The sequence below is a fragment of the Bufo gargarizans genome, chromosome 7 (genome assembly GCF_014858855.1).
Source record: "Bufo gargarizans isolate SCDJY-AF-19 chromosome 7, ASM1485885v1, whole genome shotgun sequence".
Lineage (NCBI taxonomy): Eukaryota > Metazoa > Chordata > Amphibia > Anura > Bufonidae > Bufo > Bufo gargarizans.
The window spans coordinates 358,397-385,939 of record NC_058086.1 but is presented as its reverse complement, the minus strand read 5'-3'; the positions used below and the strand labels follow the sequence as shown (position 1 = coordinate 385,939).

General features: G+C 43.0%; 1 protein-coding gene and 1 long non-coding RNA gene across 2 annotated transcripts in view; both read left to right on the top strand.

Moving 5' to 3' along the window:
- LOC122943211 (40-kDa huntingtin-associated protein-like) overlaps positions 1–27,543 on the top strand; it is a 59,738-nt gene that overhangs the window by 12,793 nt on the left and 19,402 nt on the right. Inside the window, exon 5 of the mRNA XM_044300781.1 lies at positions 20,184–20,252. Within this exon, the coding sequence (XP_044156716.1) occupies positions 20,184–20,252 (69 nt within the window). The remainder of the gene's footprint in view (positions 1–20,183; positions 20,253–27,543) is intronic.
- On the top strand, positions 11,911–16,336 carry LOC122943212. Its single transcript, XR_006390843.1, has 2 exons — positions 11,911–14,125; positions 14,215–16,336. It is a non-coding gene; the product is annotated as an uncharacterized LOC122943212 (long non-coding RNA).

The following is a 27,543-nucleotide window of genomic DNA, read 5'->3' as shown; positions in this document are numbered from 1 at the left end:
ATGTTTGCCAAGTCCTTAAGGACCCAGGACGTCACCTTACATCACAAAAAGTACAACAGCAAGCGATCAAAAAGGCGCTTGCCCACCAAAATAGTACCAATCTAGCTGTCAAAAAATGAGCCCCTACCTGAGACAATCGCCCCAAAAATAAAAAAACTATGGCTCAGAATATGGAGACACTAAAACATCATTTTTTTTTGTTTTAAAAAAGCTATTATTGTGTAAAACTTACATAAATAAAAAAAAAAGTATACATATTAGGTATCGCCGCATTCGTATTGACGGCTCTATAAAAATATCACATGACCTAACCCCTGAGATGAACACTGTAAAAACTGTGCTAAATAAACAATTTTTTTGTCACCTTGCATCTCAAAAAGTGTAATAGCAAGCGATCAAAAAGTCATATGCCCCCCAAAATAGTGCCAATCAAACCGTCATCTCATCCCGCAAAAATTGAGCCCCTACCTAAGATAATCGCCCAAAAATTTAAAAAACTATGGCTCTCAGACGAATGTTGTAAATAACAAAAAATAAAAACGGTGCCAAAACAGCTATTTCTTGTTACCTTGCCTCACAAAAAGTGTAATATAGAGCAACCAAAAATCATATGTACCCTAAACTAGTGCCAACAATACTGCTACCATATCCCGTAGTTTCTAAAATGCAGTCACTTTTTTGGAGTTTCTACTCTAGGGGTGCATCAGGGGGGCTTCAAATGGGACATAGTATCAAAAAAAAACAGTCCAGCAAAACCTGCCTTCCAAAAACCGTATGGCATTCCTTTCCTTCTGCGCCCTGCCTTATGCCTGTACAGCGGTTTACAACCACATATGGGGTGTTTCTGTAAACTACAGAATCAGGGCCATAAATATTGAGTTTTGTTTGGCTGTTAACCCTTGCTTTGTAAATTATTAAAATGGAAAATGAAATAAAATGTCACATTTTTTTCATTTCATTTTCCATTAATTCTTGTGGAATACCTAAAGGGTTAACAAAGTTTGTAAAATCGGTTTTGAATACCTTGAGGGGTGTAGTTTATAGAATGGGTCATTTTTGGGTGGTTTCTATTATGTAAGCCTCGCAAAGTGACTTCAGACCTGAACTGGTCCCTAAAAATTGTTTTTTTCTGAATTTCTGAAAAATTTCAAGATTTGCTTCTAAGCCTTGTAACTTCCCCAAAAAAAAAAAAAATATCATTCCCAAAATTATCCAAACATGAAGTATACATATGGGGAATGTAAAATAATAACTATTTTTGGAGGTATTACTATGTATTATAGAAGTGGAGAAATTGAAACTTGGAAATTTGCAATTTTTTAAAACATTTTGGTAAATTTGGTATTTTTTTATAAATAAAAATTAATTTTTTTTTACTTCATTTTACCAGTGTCATGAAGTACAATAAGTGGCGAAAAAACTGTCTCAGAATGGCCTGGATAAGTCAAAGCGTTTGAGTTATCAGCACTTAAAGTGACACTGGTCAGATTTGCAAAAAATGGCCAAGTTCTTAAGGTGAAATAGGGCTGAGTCCTTAAAGCAGGGGTGGCCAACCCGCGGCTCGCGAGCCGCATGCGGCTCCTTGAGCCTTCATTTGCGGCTCGCAGGGGAGCGGTGCGGCCATGGATTACTCTCCTCTCTGCAGCGCGTAAGTGAAGCGCTGGAAGGCTGGAACGAGGTGGAAGAGTGGAGAGGACTCAGAGCGCCGAGAGCGGGCACGTGACTCCTCCTCCGGCAGAGAAGGCGAAGCTGCAGTGCTTATCCCCGCCACCAGCCGCCGATGTGCCCGCCCACGGCCCCACACCCCCATCTGTGAGTGTGCTTGTGTGTGACCTAATGCCCGCCCCCAGTCTTCTCAGTGCCAGGCCAAGCAGCCAGATTCATCAGACCGCAGGCTGGGTCTATGGGGGCGGCAAGAAGTGGTGCAGCAAGCAAGTAGGACCTGCTTCCAGCTCCATAGTAACTTTTAATGAATGTTAATGGTGGACAGCAGGGCAGTGGGCACTCAGAGCAGCAGTGGCAGAGAGACTCACTGAGGCCAGCAGCAGCCATTTTAGTCCGATTACAGCCACTCTGCAGCTTTGGCTCTAATCTGACTGAAATGGCTGCTGCTGGCCCCAGTCTCTCTGTCACTGCTGCTCTGCCTTTTTCCTTTTTTTTCGTCTAAGCATGGGGCGGTCACCTGAGCATGGGGCGGTCACCTGAGCATGGGGCGGTCACCTGAGCATGGGGCGGTCACCTGAGCATGGGGCGGTCACCTGAGCATGGGGCGGTCACCTGAGCATGGGGCGGTCACCTGAGCATGGGGCGGTCACCTGAGCATGGGGCGGTCATCTGAGAAATCTTGAAACACATTGTGAAAAACAAAGATTGCCAGAATCCTCACTAAACTGGTCTACATTACAGGTAGGAAAGGTGGTTTAAATGCACTTTTAAATGTTTGATAACTCAAATGCAGTAATACTGTCGTGTGCACGCATATTTGTGTAAACGGATCGCTTGTGGCTCCTGGCAGTCATACGATTTTTTTTTCTGGCTCTTTGTGTCTGTAAGGTTGGCCACCCCTGCCTTAAAGGGAACCTGTCACCGGGATTTTGTGTATAGAGCTGAGGACATAGGTTGCTAGATGGCCGCTAGCACATCCGCAATATCCAGTCCCCATAGCTCTGTGTGCTTTTATTGTGTAAAAAAAAACGATTTGATACATATGCAAATGAACCTGAGATGAGTCCTGTATGTGAGATGAGTCAGGGACAGGACTCATCTCAGGTTCATTTGCATATGTATCAAATCGTTTTTTTTACACAATAAAAGCACACAGAGCTATGGGGACTGGGTATTGCGGATGTGCTAGTGGCAATCTAGCAACCCATGTCCTCAGCTCTATACACAAAATCTTGGTGACAGGTTCCCTTTAAGGGGTTTAATCAAGGGACATTTCCACCACTAGTAAGAGTAAGTACATACCGTGGCATCACATCTCCAACAGTTAGGGTCATAATTGGATTTATTATTCTGGAGTGTCTCAGGACTGAGGTGCCATCTAGTTAGCACTTTGTCAGAACTTTTTTTGGTGCGTTTGTCTGAGAGGAAGTTTTCAAACCATGTCAGTGACTTAGGAGTCTCTCGGCTTCGTAGGGCATATTGGAATTGCAGAATAAACCTATCATTATAGAAGAGGTAAGAGGGTGATGTTGCAATGCGTTGAATAAGTCATCCAATGTAGGTGTGATTCTAGTAAAGTGACAGGATCAAGACTCAAAAATACATCTGTAAAAGAGGAGATGGAAATAGAGCACTTGACTGTCAGACATCACTTAGACCCCAGATTCCCCATGTTTCAGATGTCTTCAGATTATTGGGTGAGTTTCAGAGATGTTGTGGGGCTAATGTCAGAGAACGCTAATTGTCGTAAAAGGGAGCCTAGAATGTCTTTTACGGATACCCAAAGCTTGTGTGTTGGTTTCCTAACCCAGTCAGCTATTATAGAGAGATGATTGGAATTGTTTTGGGGCTGGTAGGTCAATGCCTCCACTCTTCTGAGGGAGCTGCTTGTAGCAGGTAAGTTAATGTCGGCCAGATGAGGCTTTTTGCTATGTTTTTCAGTCCAAGCCATGAAACATGTGGTATTGTCCAGGATGATAAAATCTGATGAATTATTTAATAATGGTAGAAGGCTTTTTTTTATATAATTGTGTAAGATCCGATGAGATATTAATTCCTAAGAATTTAATTGTAGGTTGGGTCAAATCAAAGGGTATGGAGATGTTTAGAAGCTGTGACTTTCCCGTATTAGGGTACTTTCACACTTGCGTTTTTCTTTTCCGGCATAGAGTTCCGTCCTAGGGGCTCTATACCGGAAAATAACTGATCAGGTATATCCCCATGCATTCTGAATGGAGAGTAATCCATTCAGTTTGCATCAGGATGTCTTCAGTTCAGTCGTTTTGACTGATCAGGCAAAAGAGAAAACCGCAGCATGCTACGGTTTTCTCTCCGGCCAAAAAAACTGAAGACATGCCTGAACGCCGGATCCGGCATTTTTCCCCATAGGAATGTATTAGCGCCGGATCCGGCATTCAGAATACCGGAATGCCGGATCCGTCGTTCCGGCATGCGCATGCTCAGATCGGTAAAAATGAGAAAAATGTACAAGACGGATCCGTCGGTCCGCATGACAAGCGGAGAGACGGATCCGTCCTTGCAATGCATTTGTGAGACGGATCCGCATCCGGATCCGTCTCACAAATGCTTTCAGGCAGCAGCAGATCGGCGGATCTGGCGGCCAGTTCCGACGACGGAACTGCCCGCCGGATCACACTGCCGCAAGTGTGAAAGTAGCCTAAACCCTAAACCATGAAGTTGGAAATATTACAGAAGTCCTTTATCCATTGCTATATGATAAAAAGGGATTCATCGAGGTTGGATAAGAATTCGGGATGAGCTAATCCACTTACTGTACTGTATTAGAATGTATTGGCTCCTATGAGCTGAAATTATAACTTTGCAAAGTCTCGAGAGACTTCATGTAATAACTTTGGGAATTAATTTTTACTGTAAAAAAAACATGATACAGAACTCTGGTTCGCTTCCAGGATCCCACTTAATAAAACAAAGTTTTATGCGAATCGACTTTGCTCATCCCTAATAAAAATATTAGCAGGTGATCTTCATATGCTGCCGCTTTATGTTCTGTCCCGCCACATGAAATCCCTTTTAAATGGGGATCAATTCTTATCCTAAGTAGTAGGGTTTACAGGGTGAGGACAAATAGGAGCGGTGATAGGGAGGAACCTTGACAAGTGCCATTTCTTATAATGAATGACAAAATATTGTCAACAAGGACTTTTGCAGTAGGTCCGATTTACTTAGTGAAATTACAATGGCTCACAATGAGGGAATATGGAAGGCTTGTAAGGTCTACCTAATAAAAGGCAGTCGACCTTGTCAGTTAAATGGACGATTAATTGTAGGACTCTATAGATCTTGTCTTTCCCTTCTCTCTGGGGTATAAAACCTACTTGATCAGTGTCCTAAATGGATGGTATTATATACATTATATAGGACCGCGCTGCTTCTCAATTTTCAAGAAAGGTTCCTCCTATGTTCAGGTCATAGGCGTATTGCAGACCCAGGGAAAAGAACATCAATCTCCACACGAGACACTGTCCCTCTGGGTAACTCGCTCTGTGAAGTATCAGAAGGTCGCATAGATGGTGCTTCACTATCGACAGAATCACATATTAAGGGCTTTATTTATACTCACAAATGTGGTAAGGTTAAAAGCATATCATCAATAAAATCACCCTCGGATTCCTGCCCGACCCGGGTTTCGCTTGCGCTTCGTCAGGGGCGAATACTCTATCTTCTGTAGGGGCTGTCTTTTTATATCTTCAAAAGCATGTTCCCACCTCCCCCCATCCAGCATCCATATGAAACAATTATTACATTTCATATTTACACTCCATGCACATACTTTGTCTATCAAAGTTCTAAAAACTAAAGAGTTAATTGTTTTCCCGTTCATAAAACTACAAACTCCTATTTCTCATCACTCTGACCAATAGAAATTTACACTTCTTTCAATCATAAGAGAGAGGAGATCTAATTACTATGTATAAATCAGGGGACAGTACAGAGATCTATCCCATCATCTGTTTATCCCCAGGACTGTGACTGTGACGAGGGGACATCCTCTGCGTCTGGAGGAAAGAAGGTTTGTACACAAACATAGAAGAGGATTCTTTACGGTAAGAGCAGTGAGACTATGGCACTCTCTGCCTGAGGAGGTGGTGATGGGGAGTACAATAAAGGAATTCAAGAGGGGCCTGGATGTATTTCTGGAGCGTAATAATATTACAGGCTATAGCTACTAGAGAGGGGTCGTTGATCCAGGGAGTTAGGGCTGTTTCACACAAGCGGATGCCGTGCGTGACATCTGCTGCGTGAATGACAGCCAAGACCCGATGCGGACTGCAGAAGCACGGAGCATTAACATGACTGATAATGCTCCGTGCCTCTCTGTGATCTCTTTACTACGAAATCACAGTGAGATAAAGTTGTCACCGTGATTTCGTAGTAAAGAGATCACAGAGAGGCACAGAGCATTATCAATCATGTTCATGCTCCGTGCTTCTGCAGTCTGCATCGGGTCTAGACTGTCATTCATGGAGCAGATGTCACGCACGGCATCTGCTCGCGTGAAACAGCCCTTAGTCTGATTGGAGTCGGAAAGGAATTTTTTATTCCCCCCTTAGGTGGGGAAAATTGGCTGGTACCCCACAGTTTTTTTTTATATTTGCCTTCCTCTGGATCAACTTGCAGGATGACAGGCCGAACTGGATGGACAGATGTCTTTTTTCGGCCTTATGTACTATGTTACTATCCCTCCCTCTCGTAATCACTCACAGAGATCTGTTCACATGATATACTCCAGAAACCAGGGACCGCACCCTCCTCACCTACAAGCTAATCCTCCCAACATTAAATACCACACCCTATCCTTTCTAGCCTCTGGGTGCTATACACATAGTCAGTACAACCAAAACTAAAACTGCACTTTCCCCAGCATCAGAATTTTATTTTATTACATTTTTTTAAGGGATCGCAGCTTGAAATCAGTAAAGATTTGGAGCAATTCCATCACATCAAACAGGTCAAACTCCACATTTAGTCCCTGTGGCTGTAATGTGTCTGTAGATCCATTCCACCTCACAGCGATTTAATTTTCGCGACAGGATCTCCTCCACTCCAATGTGATTTGACTTTTTCAATTCCAGTGAACATCAGTCCTTCGGATTTTAACATATAGGTCCATATATATATATATATTTGGACAGAGACACAATTTTTCTAATTTTTGTTCTGTACATTTCCACAATGGATTTTGAACAAAACAATTCAGATGAAGTTCAGACTTTCAGCTTTAATTCAGTAAGTTGAATAAAAAAAAATGCATAAAATGTGAAGAACTAAAGCATTTTTAAACTCAATCCCTTCATTTCAGGGGCTCAAAAGTAATTGGACAAATTTAAATAAGTGTAAATAAAATGTTCACTTCTAATACTTGGTTGAAAACCCTTTGTTGGCAATGACTGCCTGAAGTCTTGAACTGATGGACACCCCCAGACGCTGTTTCCTCCTTTTTAATGCTCTGCCAGGCCTTTACTGCAGCGGTTTTCAGTTGCTGTTTGTTTGTGGTCTTTCTGTCTGAAGTTTAGTCTTTAACTAGTGAAATGCTCTATTGGGTTCAGATCAGGGGACTGATTCTTTCCATCATTCTGGTAGAGGTTGATCTTTGTATCATCTGTCCAAAGAATGTTCTTCTAGAAGTGTGCTGTTTTTTTTAAGATATTTTTTTTTAACAAGGTCCAATCTCGCCTTCTTATTATTGAAGCTTATGAGTGGCTTGCACTATATCCTGGAGAGTGGTGTTCACTTGGTTGGCTGTAGTGAAGGGGTTTCTCTTCACCATGGTAATTATTCTGCGATCATCCACCGCTGTTGTCTTCCGTGGGCGTCCAGTTCTGTTTGCATTGTTGAGGTCACCAGTGCTTTCTTTTTTTCTGAGGATGTACCAAACAGTCGATTTTGCCACTCCTAATAGTGTAGCAATTTCTCGGATGGGTTTTTCTGTTTTCGCTGATGAAGGATGGCTACTTTCACCTGCTTGGAGAGCTCCTTTGACCTCATCTTTTATTTCTCAGCAAAATCTTCAAAATGCAAGCACACTGCCCACCAATGATTTTAATACTGGGGGGGTGCACTGCCCTCCTCCAATGATTTTAGTATTGGGGGGGGGGGGGGGGGGCCCACTGCCCACTGCCCACTGCCCACTGCCCACCACTGCAAACATTGTAGAAACATTCCCGCCACCCGACCTCTGACAGAGAGCTGTGATCACATTAAGGCCTCGTTCACACCAGGCAGTGCGTTCCAGCCTGATTCTGTCCAGCATGCACTGCACCGCATTGCGGCCGGCTAACTATATTGTGGGGCAGGAGGGGGCATAGTGGTCTGTTGAAGTGATTGGCACCATAACCATGCCCAACGGCTGCAATGCGATCGGCTGCACAGGATCGCAAGGCACATTATGCCTGCAGTCCAGTCCAACTAGAATGCTGCAAGCAGCATTTTGACCAGATCTCAGGCATAATTGTGCCTTGCGATCCCGTGCATCCGATTGGCTGTGGCTACGGTGCCATTCACTTCAATGGATAGTCACGCCCCCTCCTGCCCCACAACATTGAGCCGGCCGCTGTAGTGCATTCTGGACAGAATCGCCTGGTGTGAACAAGGACTAAACAAGTCATTTCACACCACAAAGACTGGAACTCAAGCCAGTCACCTCCCTGCATAAGGAAGCGTGGCGGTGCATTGAAATATGTTTTTGATTTAAAATTATTTTTTGTAGATCGAGCCCCCGCTTTAGTCCTTCGACAAGTGTGTGTATGTATATGTATGAGGAAAACATGGCAAATTATACCGTACATTCTCTTTAATGGATATGAGGCCTGTCACTGCCTCACAATATCTTTAGGACAACTTTAACCCCTTAGTGACCACCCATACGTGTTTTTACGGCGGTCACTAAGGGGCCTTAGGCTGGGCCGCCGCGTTTTTACGGCGGCCCGGTCTAAGCGCTGCACGGCTCCCCCGTGCAGCGGGGAGCACGGGCCCGGCTCTCACATGAGAGCCGGGACCCTGCTCTAACAGCCCGGACCGACAGGAGTGCCGATCCGGGCTGTTTAACCCTTTACATGCCGGGCGCACTGGCGCCCGCTGCATGTAAAGTGGTGACAGAGGGAGCGGACTCCCTCTGTCTCCCATCAGCACCCCGAAAATAAGATCGCGGGGTGCTGATGTGTTCGGAAGCTTACCTTGCTTCCGTTCAGGGCCCCGAGCCTGTCTTCAGTTATTTCCAGCAGGCTGTGCCTCTCTGGCGCCACCTGCTGGTAAAGGTTTGAATAGCATTGCTATTGAAATGCTATTTAAATGTAATGCCTTATAGAGATAATGCATTACATTTTAAAAGCAATCAAAATACTGTATATTATAGTCCCCTTGTGGGACTTTTAAGTAGTAAAAAAATAAATAAATACACATTTATTAAATAAAAAAAATTCCATAAAATAAAAAAATATGCTTTTTTTTTCATTGAAAATACGCTTTTCAATGAAAAAAATTGCAAAAAGAAAAAATCTCCCATATGTTTGGTATTGCCGCGTCCGTAACGACCCGGACTACATAAATATTACATAAATTATCCCCTATGGTGAACGCCGTAAAAAATAAAAATAAAAAAAAGACAGAATTTCAAATTTATTCTTAGTTTCCACCGAAAAAAACATAATAACAAGCGATCAAAAAGCGCCATTTACTCCAAAATGATACCAATGAAAAATACAAGTTGTCCCTCAAAAATCAAGCCCTCACACAACTCCATAGAAAAAGAAAAAAAAAGTTATGGGTCTTGTGAAGTGGCAATGCAAAATCATTTTTTTGGTTAATAAAAGGGGTTTTATTGGAAAAAAAAAGTAGTAAAACATAAAAAAAATTATAAGTATTTAGTATCACTGTAATCGTACTGACCCAGAGAATAAAGATATTATGTTATTTGTACCGAAAAATGAATGCCGTAAAATTTATAATGTAAAAACGCAGTGGCAGTATTGCTATTTTCCCCCATCTCCCTCCCAGAAAGAGTTAATAAAAGTTAATCAGAAAGTTATGTGTACCCCAAAATGGTTCCATTAAAAACTACAACTTGTCCCATAAAAAACAAGCCCTCATAAAGCTATATAGACGAAAAAATAAAAAAGTTATAGCTCTTGGAACGAGACCATGAAAAAAGGAAGAAAAACGCTTGGTCATAAAGGCCCAAACAGGCTTGGTCACTAAGGGGTTAAAGAGCCCTGTGTACTTGCCCTATATTGCATTCTTCTCAGTAGGATTTGCCCAATATGACGGTAAACAGTTGCTTTACTGTAGCTTGGAGGGATTCTTGGGGGGTAGACCCGAGGAGGCGACGAATCCTCAGGTTGTTTTGACAGCCTCTTTTTTACAGGTCTTCCAAGGACTCAATGGCCATGTTAAGATACTGCTGACAAATTGAAAAGTTCTCATTTGCTGCATTAGTATAACTACATGGAACAGATTTTGTGGTTTGGAGAGCTTCCACCCTGGATCTGATTTGCCTCATGTCTCGTAAGTCCTTTGTCACCAGGTCCAGGGCTTGTAAATGCTTTTTGGATCCAAGAGCAAGAGGCTGGAACAGAATCCAGTGAGAGAAAAGCCTCCACATCACTATCTGTATGTTCTCCAGATTTTGGCGTTATAGTAGAAACTGTGGGCCAGATTTATCATGACTCTGACCGCTCACTCCACTTTCACATATGGCTAAAGTCAGTTTTAGCCAAGTCAGATTTATGATCGCCCCTTTAAGACTGTAATAAATGTGGTTTGACGGTAGCAGTTTATCCATCAGTAAGCAGCTTTACAAAAGTCGCACGTTTTTATGAAAAAGTCGCATGTTCTATTAAAAAGTCTCATAAGATAAGCATGGTCCTCACTGGAGTGAAGTTGCGACTTTTTTGTGACTTTTTTAAAAAGTCCCAATAGTAAATCTGTCTAGAGATTCATTTACATACGAAAACACGCCCACTTTCAGAAAACTGGCGAGCATAGTGCAGAGCAGAAAAAAGTCGCAAATTTGTGCGCAGTTTTAGCTTTTGGGACTTTTTTTGCGACTTTTCCACTCCACAAAAGTGACTTTGCCTAATGATATATCTGGCCCTGTGTCTTTACGTGGAGGAGTCATTTGATTTGCATTAGTATCTCAGTTTTAGATATTTTTTCCATATATTTCTCCATGTCTCCACAGAAGTCTGTTGATTTCTGACTACTGTTAGATCCCAGGGACTATTATAAGCAATATAGTTTCATTTAGAAAAATTGGAACTTGAGTATTTCACCCAGTTAGTCCTAAAACATTATAGCCAGGCTCTTAAAAGACATGAGTGTAGGGCCACAGACTCATGTGGTCGCAGTTTATGGAGAAGAACAGAGGTTGCACTACATTTTTTTCCGAAAAAGTAAAAATACACCTCTTTTTGAGTAGTATTTTTAGCTCAGGAGGAGTGCAAAAATTGCAGTTATTCATATATATATAACATAGTGCTACATTACCTTAGGGGGTTGCTATTTATGGGAAACGATTACCAGTCTCGTCTATAATATCTTCCTTGCAGAAATAGCAAATTTTGACCATTTTAAATTTATCTCTCAGAACACTGAATCCCTACCTTTCTTGAAACGCCAAAACTGTCACGTAGGAATCGGAGCGGGAGATTGTACAAAACTCAATGCAATAAGAATTGAACAGGGACGTCTGGTCGTTATGGCAGGGAGCGGTGGGTGTCATAGTGGCAGTGGGTGGGTTCTGGGATGAATGCACAGGAGGCAATTACAGAACAGTCTTGTTCACAATATATCGGGTTGTTGCACATTATAGTGTACCGTATAGTCCTGGGATCAGTGCGCAGTGCGCTCCATACATAAACCATACAGGAAAATAGACCTCTCAGTGGTCTAGGGTACTTACATAGAAAAACTAATAGCCAATAGGCTAACAAAACCCCTTTTCTGACCCTTACGTTAAAACATAACTTTCATTTGATTGCTCTAATACTTAGACACCTACAGGAAAAAAGAATTAGAAAAACCTGCTGTTTCTCTAGATGACCTTATGTTGATAGTAGTGTTAATAGAGTAGGCATCCTACTTTTTATAGACCTTTGAGACTCTATTAACACTACTATCAATATAAGGTCATCTAGAGGTTTATAAAAAATAAATCCTGTAGGTGTTTAGGTATTAGAGAAGGCAAATGAAAGTTATGTTTCAACATAGGGGTCAGAACCAGGGTTTTGTATAGCCTCTTGGTTATTAGTTTTTCCATTCATAAACCTCCACATTGAGCTCCCAGAAGCAGATAGAAGCCTGCAGCGCATGCTGGGACTTCTGGTGTGACATCACCTGGGCACATGGTCTTTGCTCAGCCAAGGCTTCGTTTTTGCCATGCTTTCCCTTCATCAGCAGTGCTTCATCCGCAGCCGGGGGTGGCGGGCGCCCCCCATTTTCATAATAACTGTGTACAGCGCGCGGGAGAATGGGGGTGTGAGAGGAGCAGCCAATGGCATGGCCACCCGCTGATACTGGAAATCAGCAGCCTCCTCCCTAATAACAGCTCTGTACGGAGCTCTGTTATTGGAGCTTTCAGGCAACAGCAGTATTGCTGTACTGCCTGTGCCGCTCACAGCGCTGATGAATGGCACTGAAATTATTGTGCATATTCATACGCATTAGACTTTGCCTGTACAGGCATCTATGAGGCTTGTACAAGTGTTTTTGTGACCTCTGGAGAAGAATGATGAGAAATCTTGACTGGGTCCTGGTGCAGCAGTTGTGGAGAACCAAAATGTTCTGGCTAGTCAGATGCCGGTGACCTCATCAGCACCAAATGTCCTTATGAGAGGTCTGAGTGGACAGAGTATTGCTAGATGTGAGCAATGTGCTTCTGGGCGGTAATACAGGGCAGGAAAAGTTGTGGCCTACAACGTCAGCTTGCCAGTAGTCTCTGCCCAGTACGCTGGAACAGTCCTGATGCGGAAGGTGAGGGTTTCAGATGGTCAGGAGGGCTTAGATGACCTTCATAATAGCAGTTTGATAAATACCAAGGATGAGCCATGTGTGCAATCTCGCTAGGCTGCAGGTCTTAAGTCTTCTTAATCTTGTATAAGAAGGATCTGAGAGGGAAGATGAATGTTACAGGAAGGGTTCTAGCTGCTGTTAGGGCCAGGGATTGAACACATCTTAGCCACCTAAGTAGCCATGTGGAAAGTCCTAATCTGTGGTTGACAGCCTTCCTTGTATACATAGATTACTGTCACTTGGAACTCAGAAAGAGCAGAGATGTAAATGAATATATATTTTTAGATTTTTTTTCTCAAGCTTTTCAAATAAATGATATATCAATCTGCTCAGGTCGTTCTGCTCTATAGCATGTTCCCTGCAGATGGTGTTGATTTTCTGACACATATTTACAAGAGGGTATGTAGCAGAAATCCAAAGCTGACACTCGGATTTCTTCCACTGATGTGCAGTTTAATATGCCACAGATCCACATTCAGTGGGGCTGACACTGAGCGGTTTATTTTCCAGAGCATGTAAAGGGGGTCACTATTACCCCATTCCCATGCATTGGGGTGGGTTCTAATAGGATTTTAGTGTAAAATCAGCTTTAAATTCACAGCGTGTGAACGGGCCCTAATTGTTTGTAACACTGCGAGTCGCTTGAAGTCGTCATTCATGTCCCTTATATTCCAAACCAAAATTGTCATTCAGCAAAGCAAAAATACCTGCGCCCTATTTCAGCCCAAACATAGAGCAAGTCCTGAATCCCTAAACAAATCCCTCTTCATGCAGCCATGTTGTTCTACCCTCATAAAGTCATTATTGCTAGCTCTACTGGTACATAAGAATGTATATTTTATGTCTAAGGCTACTTTCACACTCGCGTTTCACGGATCCATTTGAAACGGATCCGTCACACAACTGACAAAACTGAGACGAAAGAAAACAATTTAAACGGATCAGTCTGTAAAGCGGATCCGTTGGTCACATTTGTTTCAGTTTTGGCTTCCATTTAGCGGATCCGTTTTGTAATAAGAAGGTGTGTTTAAAAAGTGTCCACCCACTTTTACAGTGTATTAAAGTAGGGATTAATCCATTTAGGCTCTTTGTGTATTGGTAACATGTTGCCTGCACACATACGCCTGCGATTGGCGTTACTTATCCTGTAAGCGAGATGGAGAAGACGTGCCCAGGAAAGAAGAAGATGCCGGTATTGGGTGCACCCGATAACTTCCAAACACATCACCAGAGGTGTATTTTCAGTCCTGTATTTGGAGCTTCGTCGTAATCCTAAATCAGTTTTCAATTATATGCGCATGACTGTCAAGGGTTATGACCAGCTACTGCAGCGCATTTCGACAAGCCTTGAAAGACACGATACCCGCTACAGAAGGGCAATTACTCCTGCAGAGCGACTAACGGTGACAATAAGGTAAGGATTGTCCTAATTTTTCTTTTATTTTTTACAGCTCTATCATTTCTTTTTAAACATTTATGTACATTTTTTTTATTTTGTCACAGGTTTTTTGCTACCGGAGAAAGTCTTTCATCGCTGCATTACCAGTATCGGATGGGAATTTCAACAATCTCTGGTATAGTCTGCGATACTCGTTGTGCCTTGTGGGAGGTATTGCACGAGGATTACATCCCACATCCTACAACAGAACAGTGACGTCAGATCGTAGACAACAAGTTTCTGCAAACCTGACTGTGTCGGAGGTGTGGATGGGGAAACCTATACGGATTGTGAAACCTTCAGGAAGTGGCTCTGAATTCTATAACTACAACTAATATATTTTTCAATTATCTTGATGGCCTTTGCGGATGCTGAATACCGCCGTTGACATTGGAGCTTATGGGCAGACAAATGACTTGATGGCTTTAAAAAAAATCTGCAATGGGACGCCTCCTGTATTCAAAGGACTTTGGATTGCCAGCACCGAGACCTTTGCCAGGAACTGATGGACCTCCAATGCCATTTGTGGTAGTAGGGGACAAGGCCTTCCAAATGTGCGAGAACCTCATCAAGCCATACTCTAGCTGCGACTTGAACCCTGCAAAGCGTGTTTTTAACTACAGACTGTCATGAGTTAGACAACTTGCTGAGTGCGCTTTTGGCATTTTAGTTGCGAAATGGCGTATTCTCACCAAAGCCATCAATCTTAAGGTTGAAACCTAGACTATGTAGTTAAAGCCTGTGTAGTTCTACATAACTATCTTTTTATCAGAGGAACCACTGCACCTGGACCTGCAGGAGGTTGATTGCACACTTACCAAGCTGCAACATCTGGGGTATCGTTCAACCCTTGCCGTGGCCTGAATGAGGGACAGTTTTACTGATTATGAAGCTTCTGAAGCTGGCAGAGTGAGTTGGCAGAATAATTTTGTTTAATTGTTGTTTAAAATGTTTGGTCTTCTATAAAAAAAAAAATGGGGTATACACCTTGTGTCTTTTTTTTTATTTATTTTTTGCTCAGCACCAAGAATGCTTCTAAAATGGTGATTATATTATAGCATCACTGCAGCAAGGTCCAGATACTCGGTGGTGGCATTATGCAGCATTATGCAGTACATGGCATCATTATGCTGTGCATGTTGTGCTGCACACTGGGCAATTTCCCCGCACTCATATGATCTTATGAGTGCGGGACTACAGCCCCGCAGGCAGCCGGACGTGCACAGCATCTTTGTAGTCTATGATGCTGTGTACTCATGTGCGCAAGATCAATGCGGCTCCGGGACATATGTCCAGCATGTCGGGGGGGTATCGATTGTGTGCAAGAGGCATTAACTGCATTATGTCCCTTGTGATAATCAAGCTAGTCATGTGAGAGCGTCATCTGGAAATCGCGAACTAAACACTAAAATTACAATGTAGTGCTCTTTAGGTAATGAATTCACTGTGATGCTGATTCGCATGGACCGTGACTCCCACAAGGGCTCATGTGAACGGGCACAAGATTGACCTATGATCAAGCAAATGCTTGTTCATATACCAATCGGAGGGAATACGATCAATAAGGAGGCAAAAGATAGCTCATTATTAACGGTGCTACATGACATGTTAATGGTTCAGCCACCTTTGGCAATACGGCCGTTTTGAAATCAAAACTATCAAGGGCGTTATAATAAATGCAAAGTGGTTAGCCAATGGTAGATTTAATTTTACTGCAACTGTAGTGCCAAAGGGTGCTAATCCCCTGTTACAGACAATGAAAACACACACAGTCAAGTAAACTATATATTTTTTTATTTGCAGAAACAATATATATATATATATATATATAAATAATAACAGTAAAATAAAATAAACTATAACTGATGATATCTTGAAGGGGAGGTGGACTATTGCGGGTGGAATGTCTAGGGCTGGCAAGGCTAGCCCCCTGTCCTCTGGATAGGCATAAACAAACATTACGGGCCCCAGGAAAAGATGCAGGGCGAATTTTTGGGGTGTGGAGAGTGGAAGGTTCTGAGGTGGAGGAGGGAGTTTGAAACTAAGTTGGAGGAAAATAGTGGGGAGGAGAAGTGAAAAACTAAACAAAAGGGAACACATGCGCGGGGGGGGGGGGGGTTCGGGGGCGATTAGTTGACAGGGATGTGGGATAGGTTGGGGATTGAGATTGGGGGAGGTGCATATATAATGGTAGTTAGGACTTAGTTGAATCGCCGACTACGCTCCCTGCCAGCGGCGCATGAAGTCATCACTAACTACCTTCTGATGTTCGGCAAAACCTTCAAGAGCGTCGGAAACTACCTCGGTCAGGTCCACATAATCACTTCGACTTCTCTTACCTGTGCCTACTCAACAGGGCTCTCAGATTTGTTCAGAAACTGAGGAGTAGGAGGCGATCCTTTCTGGTTCCACCTCAAGAGGTGGCTCAGGCGCCCGAGTGCTGCTGGCAGTTCTCTTGGGGGAAAAAAAGGAGCGTAAATAATTGTCCTTCAAATACAGCATCCAGGTTCTATGCTATGGCTACATTCTGCCTTATGGAGAATGTCCGAAACAGAGGGGCAAAACTCTGAGACAGCCCCTTACACTCTGAGGGACAGAACAGTTGTCCCTGTGACTATAGGGGGCTGCACAAAACTGGGGAGCCAAACACTCTTCTGTCTCAGACAGCCCCTTACACTCAGAGGGAGAGGAAATCAAACGCTATTTCCATTATTTTAAATAAAAATAATTTAAAAAAATGTACCTTCTCATCATTAGCGTCCGTCGTAGGAATCCCAAGGCCTCAGTGTACATATATGGAGGCCTTAAGGTTGCTCCAGAGCCACTCGGGGCCTGAACCTTAAGGTTGTACTCCCTCTTGAAGCGGTCCCTGATCGATCGCCACCGAGTGGTAACCTTTTTAACTGTGAAAATAAATAATTAAGCATGCTGTAAGTTAATAACAATATGAATGTGTTAAAAATATATATTGGTTTACTTATCACATTCCCTTTGAATGCACATTGATGTTTAAAGGACCATTGACAGAGATATAACAAGTATTAAATATAAATTGTTTTCTGCCCACCTCAGAATTTTCTTTAAATATTAATAAATAAATAAAAATTCACGAAAATACTGAAAAAAATAATGGAAAAATATGCCATGGTCATGTTGTAGGAGTTCTAAATAAAATTGGTGTGGATGTGAGCAACAACGAGCGAGAGATGTGAGACATGTTGGCGGATGAGAGGAACGGCTAAAAAAAAGTGTTGCAAGTCAGCTGAGGAGAGGCAGATGATTACAAGATGGGATAAGCAAGTGCCTTCTGCCACCCTCCAGTGCCATCCGCCCCGCCCCAAGTGCCACCCCCCCCCCCCCAAGTGCCACTTTCACATAGAACATATTGAGAAGCTTGAGAGCACATCTCTTACATAACGCCAGTCTTCAGCTAATCCTGGTACAATGCCCAGTGGAACTATTCACATGCTGTCATTTAGGTTACTGGAAATACCGTATTTTTCGCCGTATAAGACGCACTTTCCCCCCTCCCAAAAGTGGGGGGAAATAGCAGTGCGTCTTATACGGCGAATGCTGCTGATTTTCCAGAGTTTTCAATGATACACCCGCCGCAATGCCGCGCGGCGGGTGTATCAGCTGTGAGGGAGGAGGGGCTGGGGGCCGGCATCGGCTTTTATAATGACAGCGGGGCACGTGCAGTGACTGTATTCTACTACACGGGCCCCGCTCACTGTGTATTCGTATCTCTAATAGTAAATTGTTATGCATATAATCGCATAATGAGCGCTGTGTATTACTTACAACTACAAGCGCTCGCCGCTCGGTAGGTACTAGGTAGCAGAGAGGAGGGAGGAGGCAGGCTGGCAGGATGGGCGCTGGCAGTGTGAGTCATACGTCACACGCCTGCGCCGCCCACTTTATGAATGAAGCAGGCGGCGTGGGCGCATGACGTATGACTCACGCTGCCAGCGCCTGTCCTCCCGGCCTGCCTCCTCCCTCCTCTCTGCTATCTACCGAGCAGCGAGCGCTTGTAGCTGTAAGTAATACACAGCGCTCATTATGCGATTATATGCATAACAATTTACTATTAGAGATACAATTATACAGTGAGCGGGGCCCGTGTAGTAGAATACAGTCACTGCACGGGCCCGGCTGTCATTATAAAACCAGATGCGACCCCCAGCCCGTGTATTGAGGGTCATTCACTACAGGGACACTTATGGAGGAGATCTGTGGATGACACATAGCATAAGATGCTATATATGTGTCATACACAGATCCCCCCCATAACTGTCATACACAGATCCTCATAACAGTGTCACCCACAGATCCCCCCCATAACAGAGTGTCACCCACAGATCCCCCATAAGTGTCACCCACAGATCCCCCATAAGTGTCACCCACAGATCCCCCATAAGTGTCACCCACAGATCCCCCATAAGTGTCACCCACAGATCCCCCATAAGTGTCACCCACAGATCCCCCATAAGTGTCACCCACAGATCCCCCATAAGTGTCACCCACAGATCCCCCATAAGTGTCACCCACAGATCCCCCATAAGTGTCACCCACAGATCCCCCATAAGTGTCACCCACAGATCCCCCATAAGTGTCACCCACAGATCCCCCATAAGTGTCACCCACAGATCCCCCATAAGTGTCACCCACAGATCCCCCATAAGTGTCACCCACAGATCCCCCATAAGTGTCACCCACAGATCCCCCATAAGTGTCACCCACAGATCCCCCATAAGTGTCACCCACAGATCCCCCATAAGTGTCACCCACAGATCCCCCATAAGTGTCACCCACAGATCCCCCATAAGTGTCACCCACAGATCCCCCATAAGTGTCACCCACAGATCCCCCATAAGTGTCACCCACAGATCCCCCATAAGTGTCACCCACAGATCCCCCATAAGTGTCACCCACAGATCCCCCATAAGTGTCACCCACAGATCCCCCATAAGTGTCACCCACAGATCCCCCATAAGTGTCACCCACGGATCCCCCATAAGTGTCACCCACAGATCCCCCATAAGTGTCACCCACTGATCCCCCATAAGTGTCACCCACGGATCCCCCCCCCCCCCCGTAACAGAGTGTCACCCACGGATCCCCCCCGTAACAGAGTGTCACCCACGGATCCCCCCCCCCCCCCCCGTAACAGAGTGTCACCCACGGATCCCCCCCGTAACAGTGCGCCATCCACCGACCACAATTAGTTCAAAACCCACCAAAAGCACACCTTTTGGTTCAAAATATTTTTTTCTTCTTATTTTCCTCCTCAAAAACCTAGGTGCGTCTTATAGGGCGAAAAATATGGTAGTCATTTGCTCCTCTTATCTGTACAGTTTGTACATTAGAGGGAACCTTTTTTGAACCCGACCTGATGCTTACATTTACATTTCTGCTGATTTTCTTAATTGACTCTTGTTCCTTTGGGTAAGGCTACTTTCACCCCTGTGTTCGGTGCGGATCTGTCTGGTATCTGCACAGACGGATCCGCACCTGTAATGCAAACGCTTGTATCCGTTCAGAACGGATCCGTTTGCATTAGCATGGACAGTTATTTTGTTCATGATAATGCAAACAGATCTGCTTTGACTTACACTGAAAGTCAATGGGGGGCGGATCCGTTTTCAATTGCACCATATTGTGTCAGTGAAAACGGATCCGTCCCCATTGACTTACATTGTAAGTCAGGACGGATCCGTTTGGCTCTGCATCGTCAGGCGGACACCAAAACGCTGCAAGCTGTGTTTTGGTGTCCGCCTCCAGAGCGGAATGCAGGCTGAACGGAGCCAAACTGATGCATTCTTTGTAATTGTAGTATGAAAGGTGAATAATAGCATTTAGCCATTCATCTGAAGCATTCATTTACCATCCAAAGGAACCCGTCCCTCATGTACTATGTCAGGACCAGCCCATGAAAATAAATAGGGCTTTGTCTTGTGCCTTTTAGGTTGCGCCGTCATTCTTTGTGCATTGGGAAATGAATACAATAAACTCATTGGTTCCTCCTGTTTTCTAGGTTTACATTGAACTTAATCAGCCTGTCATGGCGGCCAGTTTATGCTTGGAACTGGGGAATTCACTAAAGGTATTTCATAGTGGAGTAATTATTTTTCTAACATTGGTTGAATGTTTTGTCCTTTTATGACTTTTTGTTTTTCATATTTTATGGCTGAGTTAAAATATGTAGGTTTATTTTGCTGGGGTTGTCACTTTTGATGGTAAGAACTGTGCCGTGTGCTGTCACAATGACACGAACCTCAGCAGGCCCTGGTTGTAAGTCAGTGGGTTATGTTGGGCACGGTTTGGATCCATATGACATGTCACGGCTATACAGAGCCATAACTGTAAATATATTTTGAAGAAATTATTTAATTGCTTAAATAAAATTAGATACTAGAACGCCTGCTTCCCTGTCTATTACAGGTTCTTAATGAATCTTGGGATGCGGGTAGACTCCCCCATCTCTCTCTGAGGCTATAATTACCCTGATCTTAAAGAAGGGCAAGAATGAGCAGGAGATAGGATCTTATCGACCCATCTTCTTAATAAATACTGACTACAAAATTTGCGCCAGAGTCTTGGCAAATAGACTCAAAAGGGTAGCTGCTAAAATTATCCATCCAGCTCAAACTGGATTCAGTGCTATAGTGAATATCCATCTGGGGAATGGGGAGGGCCGTTCCATCTGTCATTAGACGCTGCTAAGACTATTTTCACACTAGCGGCAGGACGCATCCGACAGGGTGGAATGGAACTTCCTGTGGCAGACAATGGAAAAAATGAATATAGGATGCAGTTTTTAGCTTCTATACAATCTCTCTTCAGCTAGAATAAACCTTAATGGCTCATGGTCGGATCCCTTTTATTTATATCGGGGGACTAGACAAGGTTGCCCTTTATCTCCTCTTCTGTTTGCAGTTTTTTTGGGAGCCCCTGGCATGTAGAATAAGATCGGATGAAAACATCTGGGAGTTTGTTGGTTGGGACGTATAAGACAAAATAAGCTCATATGCAGACGATGTACTAATCATTTAGCACTCCCCCGTGTTATGAAAGCAATTGATGAATTTGGTTCAATCTCAGGTTATGGGGCGAATTGGTCTAGGTCTTTTTCGCCCCCCTAAATAGATCGCCCCATATTAAAGAAGCTGAGGTTAGGATCCTTTCTCCAACAGACTCATTAGAATACTCAGGAATTAGGATCAGCTCTTCTATTCTGGATTATAATAAACTAAACATTTTACCATTGATTGATAAAATAAAAGATAAAGTTTGGGTCTGGCAAAAGCTTACCCTTAGTAAATCAGATAGAATCGCTCTAATTAAAATGATCCTACTCCCCCAAATATTATACAAAACAACAGCCTGCGCTGTATGGCTCCCACAAACCTTTTTTAAACTCTTGGACGCCTATTTAACTAGTTAATTTGGGGCAGGAAGAGAGTTTGAATAAAACAGAAATATATCTGGCTTGCAGATGAAGATGGGGGTCTGTCCCTCCCTTTTCTTCAAGGCTATTATTTGGCGGCCCAGATCCAGCGGTTCATCTGTAGCTCTAATAACATATCTCATCTTCTTATAAGGCAATTTCCAGGACCACAACGAGAGCTATGTAGTATTCTGGAAACGGGCTATATGGGAATACGAGGAAAACAATGTGCTATTAGTCTAGCTATCCATCTGGTTTGGAATAAAGTTAAACTGATATTAGGGATCTCCCGTTAACTTAATTTCACTCCTTTATGGCACAATTTCAGCCTAAGGGAATTTATGCTGATTGAAGTCGTTAGGTGTTGGGAATCACCCGGGTTGCTCATATCGTTTATTTAGGGTACATTAGAAATATTGAGGCTTTATTTGGGGACAAAGCAGTCAGTCCACTGCTTAATTTTAGATACGCACAATTAAAACACGCTTTCATAACCACTAGGAATAAAAATCACCTACTGTAAATCCACACAAATTCACAGATTTTTGTTATAATAAAAATAATAAGGTGTCAATCGCACAACTCTATAGAACAATAAGGAAAGGACTAGGTGTAATTATAAAGTTTAAAAGTGAGCTTAAATGGGGACTAGAGATTGGGACCCACAATACACTTAATTGGGAGATCATATACAAAAACATCCAAACGGCCTCATTATCTAGTAATCACAGGCTAATCCAGTTTAATATTCTCCATCGCTTATACTGTACTCCTAAAATGTTATCTAGGATTTCCCAAAAATCGGTTAATAGATGCCTGAAGTGCAAAAGCGACCAGGCAGATTTTCTTCATTTAGTATGGTCCTGTCCCATTTTTCAGATTTATTGGGGTAAAGTCTTGCAGTAGGACTGCATCTAAGCCGACATCTCTGTAGCTATCCTGGGTGTCCCCCTTCCCCTCAATATTCAAGGTCAAGAGGATCTCTTTTGGATGAAGGCATTGCTACTAGCCGGAGTAATAATGGGTAGAAATTGGGAATCTAATAGACACCCCGACATAGAAGAGTGGAAACACCTAATTAGTAAGGTTAAGAACTACAAGAGATTTGCCACTCAAGGAAATCAGCAGAAAATAAAATGGGAAAAAACCTGGGCATACTGGGGTGGAGGTGGGGGATGAGATATTAAAGAGAGATTTGGCTACATCGTGATGACCTTGAAGATTTAGAACTCGCCATGGTATTGTTTGTATAAATTTACCAACTGATCATCGCTAATGTTCTAATTTGGATTTGTATGTTCAATCTTGTAATGTTACTCTGTAAAAATAATAAAAATAATTTAATTAAAAAAAAAAAAATATATATATATATATATATATATATATATATATATATATAACTATTGCCCCTTTTGCCTTCTTGGGGGAGGAGGACACCTAATATATGTAAGTCATTCGTAATTTCTGCCGTAAATTTAATCTAGTATACGTTTTAAAACCATGAAGTCATGAAGATGTCCCACAAAAGCCTATAAATCTGTTTAAAACCCCCTAAAGTTAACAGGTGCCATTTACACAATATGTTATCTTATATTTGTGATCCACACAGTTTAATAATCTCTCCAAAGTATAATCTCTGGTAGACAGTGGCTAGATTCACATGGGTACAACTGATGCAGTCCTCTCATAGGGTCTCCTGAAGCTGTATCTCATGTTGTATCAAAGCTAATTCAGGTCCTTTTCTAGTAAGTCTAGTGAACTGTGGTTGAAATAGACAATACACAGTATGTATTGTTTTCATGCAGATTTTTAAACATTGAGGGAGATTTTATTTTATTTTTTAACTAGTGCACGGGGAAAAGTGAAAGAAAAAGGCTCCATTCACATGATGGTATTTTTGGTCCGTATTCAATAGGATGCGGATTCTTTTGAGTTGTTCCGCAAAATATGCGGACAGCACACTGTTTATAGCCCCGCAAAAAACATAAATCATGTCCTATATGGCATTGATTTAACGGATCCGCAAAAAATGGATGCAACACAGACGTCAACTATATTTTTTGCGGACCGCATAATAAATACGGTCGTGTGAATGCAAAATGTCTGTGGTATGGACAAATGCTATGCTTTTCCTATGCTCCAGCAGAAAATACTGATCAAATGTGTTAAAAATATGGACTTAAATGACCTCAGGTCATCATTATCACATCAGTGGGGGTCCAAGTCCCAGCAGCCCAGACAATTTTGTTTCAGGGAGGCAGGCTTACGGCAGCTTTCCAAGGACCGCGCTGCACATTGTATAGTGTCAGTGATTGGTATTGTAGCTCAGCCCCATTGGCTTGAATTAGGGTTAGATGCAACTAGGCCACATGACCAATGTACAGTGATGTCACTGGCCTAGGAAGAGGCTGCAGCACTCAAGGCCTCCTCTAACAGCTAATCGGAGGGGTTCCCAGGTGTCGCACCCCTGCAGATCTGATTCTGATGACCTATCCTGAGGATAGACCCTTTAAAGAGGACCTGTCTCCACGAAATGCCTTGCAACATATTATAGAGCAGGAGGAGCTGAGCAGTGTTATATATAATTTTGGGGGTAAAAGATTCAGTAAAACTTGTATTTTATACTTTTAAATCTGTTGTTTTTTTTAACTTCAGTTGTACATGGGGGCTGTCTTTAATAGTGACTGATAGCATTCTCTGTGTAAGTGTTTATGCAGATATACAGTACAGACCAAAAGTTTGGACACACCTTCTCATTCAAAAGAGTTTTTTTTTATTTTCATGACTATGAAAATTGTAGATTCACACTGAAGGCATCAAAACTATGAATTAACACATGTGGAATTATATACATAACAAAAAAGTGTGAAACAACTGAAAATATGTGATATTCTAGGTTCTTCAAAGTAGCCACCTTTTGCTTTGATTACTGCTTTGCACACTCTTGGCATTCTCTTGATAAGCTTCAAGAGGTAGTCTCCTGAAATGGTTTTCACTTCACAGGTGTTCCCTGTCAGGTTTAATAGGTGGGATTTCTTGCCTTATAAATGGGGTTGGGACCATCAGTTGTGTTGTGGAGAAGTCAGGTGGATACACAGCTGATAGTCCTACTGAATAGACTGTTAGTTGCTTTTTTCTTGCCATAATACAAATTCTAAGTAAAGAAAAAATGAGTGGCCATCATTACTTTAAGAAATGAAGGTCAGTCAGTCTGAAAAATTGGGAAAACTTTGAAAGTGTCCCTAAGTGCAGTCACAAAAACCATCAAGCGCTGCAAAGAAACTGGCTCACATGCGGACCGCCCCAGGAAAAGAAGACCAAGAGTCACCTCTGCTGCGGAGGATAGGTTCATCCGAGTTACCAGCCTCGGAAATCGCAGATTAACAGCAGCTCAGATTAGAGACCAGGTCAATGCCATTTTCAAAAAAAAATTGAGGATATTTTGGTTTGGGGCTGCTTTGCTGCATCAGGGCCTGGACGGATTGCTATCATCGAAGGAAAAATGAATTCACAAGTTTATCAAGACATTTTGCAGGAGAACTTAAGGCCATCTGTCCACCAGCTAAAGCACAACAGAAGATGGGTGTTGCAACAGGACAACGGCCCACAGCATAGAAGTAAATCAACAACAGAATGGCTTAAACAGAAGAAAATACGCTTCTGGAGTGGCCCAGTCAGAGTCCTGACCTCAACCCGATTGAGATGCTGTGGCATGACCTCAAGAAAAGCGATTCACACCAGACATCCCAAGAATATTGCTGAACTGAAACAGTTCTGTAAAGAGGAATGGTCAAGAATTACTCCTGACCGTTGTGCACGTCTGATCTGCAACTACAGGAAACGTTTGGTTGAAGTTTTTGCTGCCAAAGGAGGTTCAACCAGTTATTAAATCCAAGGGTTCACATACTTTTTCCACCTGCACTGTGAATGTTTACATGGTGTGTTCAATAAAAACATGGTAACATTTAATTCTTTGTGTGTTATTAGTTTAAGCAGACTGTGATTGTCTATTGTGACCTAGATGAAGATCAGATCACATTTTATGACCAATTTGTGCAGAAATCCATATCATTCCAAAGGTTCACATACTTTTTCTTGCAACTGTATATGCTCTTTCATGAATACAGCCTTGATTTCACTAGCACCAACACAAATGTGATTGAGTAGTGCAGACCCCAACTTTTTTTTACATGGGATTATTGGCATAGGCTGTAGGGACTGAAAAGACAGCAAAGGCTACGCTGATACAGTCCATCGGTTGAAAAAAATTCTGTATGACAATCACTTGTATGTGTTCAAGGGCCTGTACTAACCTTCTTGGAGCCCAGTCACGCCCGCCAGTGAAGGAGCCCAGCACTGCCTATGTCCTCCGAATCTCCTCCTTTCATCAACTATAGATTGCCGTAATCTCGCGATGCGCAGTGCCGGTATAGTGTTCCTTCCCTGTGCTGGCATCAGCTTTAGGGAAAGAACTGCATCGCGAGATTACGGCAATCTATAGTTGATGAAAGGAGGACATAGGCGGTGCTGGGCTCTTTCACAGGGGGGCTTGGCTGGGCACGGCTGGACTCCAGGAAGGTTAGTACAGCCCCTTTGACACATACAGGACTAATTTACATATCTATAAAAATCCTTTTTTAATGAAATTAAAAGCACACAGCCCTATAGGACAGATATATTGCGAAAATGCTAGCGGCGATCTAGCCGTGCATGTCCGCAGCTCTATAGCCCAAAACTTGGTGACAGAATCCCTTTAACCGCTCCAGGACCGCATAACGCACAAATGCGTCCTGGAGGCGGTTGATTCATTCCTCCTGGACGCATCTGTGCGTCATCTCGCGAGACTTCCTGTGAATGCGCGCACACAGGCGCACGTTCACAGGATCGGCCGGTAAGAGACTGGATCTACAGCCTGCCATCGGCGATCGTTCGTTGGCAGGCTGTAGATTCGATTTTTTTTAAAAATTTTTTAACCCCTAACAGGTATATTAGATGCTGTTTTGATAACAGTGTCTAATATACCTGCTACCTGGTCCTCTGGTGGTCCCTTTTGCTTGGATCGACCACCAGAGGACACAGGTAGCTCTGTAAAGTAGCACCAACCACCACTACACTACACTACACCCCCCCTGTCACTCATTAACCCCTTTATGAACCCCTGATCACCCCATATAGACTCCCTGATCACCCCCCTGTCATTGATCACCCCCCTGTAATGCTCCATTCAGACGCCCGTATGTGTTTTACGGATCCACACATCCATGGATCAGATCCTCAAAACACATACGGACGTCTGAATGGAGCCTTACAGGGGGGTGATCAGTGAGTCTATATGGGATGATCACCCCCCTGTAAGGCTCCCTTCAGACATCCGTATGTGTTTTACGGATCCACGCATCCATAGATCAGATCCGCAAAACACATACGGACGTCTGAATGGAGCCTTACAGGGGGGTGATCAAAGACAGGGTGGTGGTCACCCCATATAGACTCCCTGATCACTTCCCTTTCATTGATCACCCCCCTGTAAGGCTCCATTCGGACATTTTTTGGGCACAAGTTAGCGGAATTTTTGGGTTTTTTTTTATTATTATTTTTTTCCTTACAAAGTCTCATATTCCACTAACTTGTGTCAAAAAATAAAATCTCACATGAACTCACCATACCCCTCACGGAATCCAAATGCGTAAATTTTTTTAGACATTTATATTCGAGACTTCTTCTCACGCTTTAGGGCCCCTAAAATGCCAGGGCAGTATAAATACCCCACATGTGACCCCATTTCGGAAAGAAGACACCCCAAGGTATTCCGTTAGGAGCATATTGAGTCCATGAAAGATTAAAATTTTTGTCCCAAGTTAGCGGAAAGGGAGACTTTGTGAGAAAAAACCAAAAAATTCAATTTCTGCTAACTTGTGCCAAAAAAATAAAAAAATTCTATGAACAC